This window comes from Crassostrea angulata, chromosome 7 (assembly GCF_025612915.1).
Source record: "Crassostrea angulata isolate pt1a10 chromosome 7, ASM2561291v2, whole genome shotgun sequence".
NCBI lineage: Eukaryota > Metazoa > Mollusca > Bivalvia > Ostreida > Ostreidae > Magallana > Magallana angulata.
Window position 1 is genome coordinate 53,287,329 of NC_069117.1, and position 2,386 is coordinate 53,289,714.

Here is a 2,386-nt window from a genome sequence, read left to right on the forward strand (position 1 = left end):
CTCTTTGTAAGAGTTATATTCTACGAAAGCCTAGTGAGGTCAAATATGAATGTTAAAAAAAATAATAAAATGTCGTTATAACGAGATAAAAGTCGTTATAACGAGATAAAAAGTCGTTATAACGAGTTAAAAAGTCGTTATAACGAGATAAAAAGTCGTTATTACGACTTTTTAAAGTCGTTATAACGAGATAAAAAGTCGTATTAACGAGATAAAAAGTCGTTATTACGACTTTTTTAAGTCGTTTTAACGAGATAAAAAGTCGTTATAACGAGATAAAAGGTCGTTATAACGAGATAAAAAGTCGTTATTACGACTTTTTTAAGTCGTTATTACGAGATAAAAAGTCGTTATAACGAGATAAAAAGTCGTTATTACGACTTTTAAAAGTCGTTATAACGAGTTTAAAAGTCGTTATAACGAGATAAAAAGTCGTTATTACGACTTTTTTAAGTCGTTATAACGAGATAAAAAGTCGTTATAACGAGATAAAATGTCGTTATAACGAGATAAAAAGTCATTATTACGAGATAAAAAGTCGTTATAACGAGATAAAAAATGTCGTTATAACGAGATAAAAAGTCGTTATTACGACTTTTAAAAGTCGTTATAACGAGTTTAAAAGTCGTTATAACGAGATAAAAAGTCGTTATTACGACTTTTTTAAGTCGTTATAACGAGATAAAAAGTCGTTATAACGAGATAAAATGTCGTTATAACGAGATAAAAAGTCATTATTACGAGATAAAAAGTCGTTATAACGAGATAAAAAGTCGTTATTACGACTTTTAAAAGTCGTTTTAACGAGATAAAAGTCGTTATTACGACTTTTAAAAGTCGTATTAACGAGATAAAAAGTCGTTATTACGAGAAATTGCTATATATATACCGTTATACATCTTTAAGGTAAAGGAAATACCAATGGAATATTAAAGGTGTGATAATGGAAACTGAAGAACTAGTAAAACGGTATTTTTACCTTGGTTTGTCAAATGCGGAAATTCTAGCCTTTCTTGCCTTAACTCATCATATTGTCATTAGCGTTTCAACCTTAAAGCGCATCCTACGGCGTTTAAATATGAGAAGAAGAAAAGATTATAGTGATCTATTGGATGTTGCGATATTCATTGCCCAGCAGCAGCAGACTGCTGGAAAACTACATGGTTACCGTTGGATGCATCTCAAATGCTTGCAAAATAATCTACGTGTTCCAAGAGACAGTGTATATGAAATAATGAAGTTACTAGACCCGGGCGGGATGGCAGCTCGAAGAAGGCAACGTTTAAAAAGACGCCAATACGTTAGTAAGGGACCAGACTTTGTATGGCACATTGATTCATATGACAAATTAAAGCCATATGGCATAGCTATTAACGGATGCATCGACGGATTTTCGCGAAATATAATGTGGCTAGAAGCTAGTACAACAAACAGTGATCCTAAAGTAATCGCTTACTACTTTATTCAAGCAGTTCGACGGAAGAAAGGTGTTCCAAAACGAATTCGAACAGACATGGGAACAGAAAACACCCATGTTGAACAGATGCAAGTTTTTCTTAGACGTAACCATCAGGATGAATTATCAGGACAAAAAAGCTTTCTTTATGGAAAAAGCACACATAATCAGAGAATAGAGTGGTTTTGGGGATGTTTGAGAAAAAAAGTAGGACAATTTTGGATGGATCTTTTCCAAAACCTATCCAGTGATAATGAAAGTACGTCATTTTGTGGTACCTTTCTCGACAAAAGCTTAATACAGTTCTGTTTCATCAAGCTAATTCAGGTAAAATTTAAATATCTCTCTTTTCCTCTCTCTCTCTCTCTCTCTCTCTCTCTCTCTCTCTCTCTCTCTCTCTCTCTCTGAGTGTTTGTTGAATTATTAAGTTATACAACTAAAAGGGATCAAACTCGTAAGTGGGCGGTTAGTTTCTGAGTTTTGTAGGCCTAGGCTAGCACTTCTTAATTTTTTTTTGACAGAAAGACCTGGACGAGTTGGCAGCAATGTGGAATACCCACACTATTTCGTCGAGTGTTAACAGGCTTCGCGAAGGAAATCGTCCACTGATGATGTATACTTTGCCTGAGCTGTTCGGTTGTGAGAACTAACTTTGCCCTGTTAATACACACGAAGTTAACTTGTGTGAAGAAGAAACAACCCCAAAACCAGAACACCCATGTGATGACACTGTTAAAGAACTCTGTTTCGATATAATGGAGGAAACTGGAGATGTCATGCCAGACAATGCATTTAGTGCCAAAGAGTTGTACTTAAGTCTTAGAGATGCGATTCTTGAACAGCTATGAACTATTGTGACTTAATGATTGTCTATTACAATGACAAACGGAATTTACTTTACTGGCTCGATAGAACTATTTAGAATGACAT

At 34.5% G+C, this 2,386-nt stretch overlaps 1 protein-coding gene across 1 annotated transcript; it reads left to right on the forward strand.

Moving 5' to 3' along the window:
• The first annotated feature begins 645 nt into the window (after positions 1-645).
• Positions 646-2,106, forward strand: LOC128191401 (uncharacterized). Its single transcript, XM_052863462.1, has 2 exons — positions 646-1,783; positions 1,978-2,106. The coding sequence occupies exons 1-2, from the start codon at positions 944-946 to the stop codon at positions 2,104-2,106; spliced, it is 969 nt and encodes a 322-aa protein (XP_052719422.1). The 5' UTR covers positions 646-943.
• The last annotated feature ends 280 nt before the right edge of the window (positions 2,107-2,386 follow it).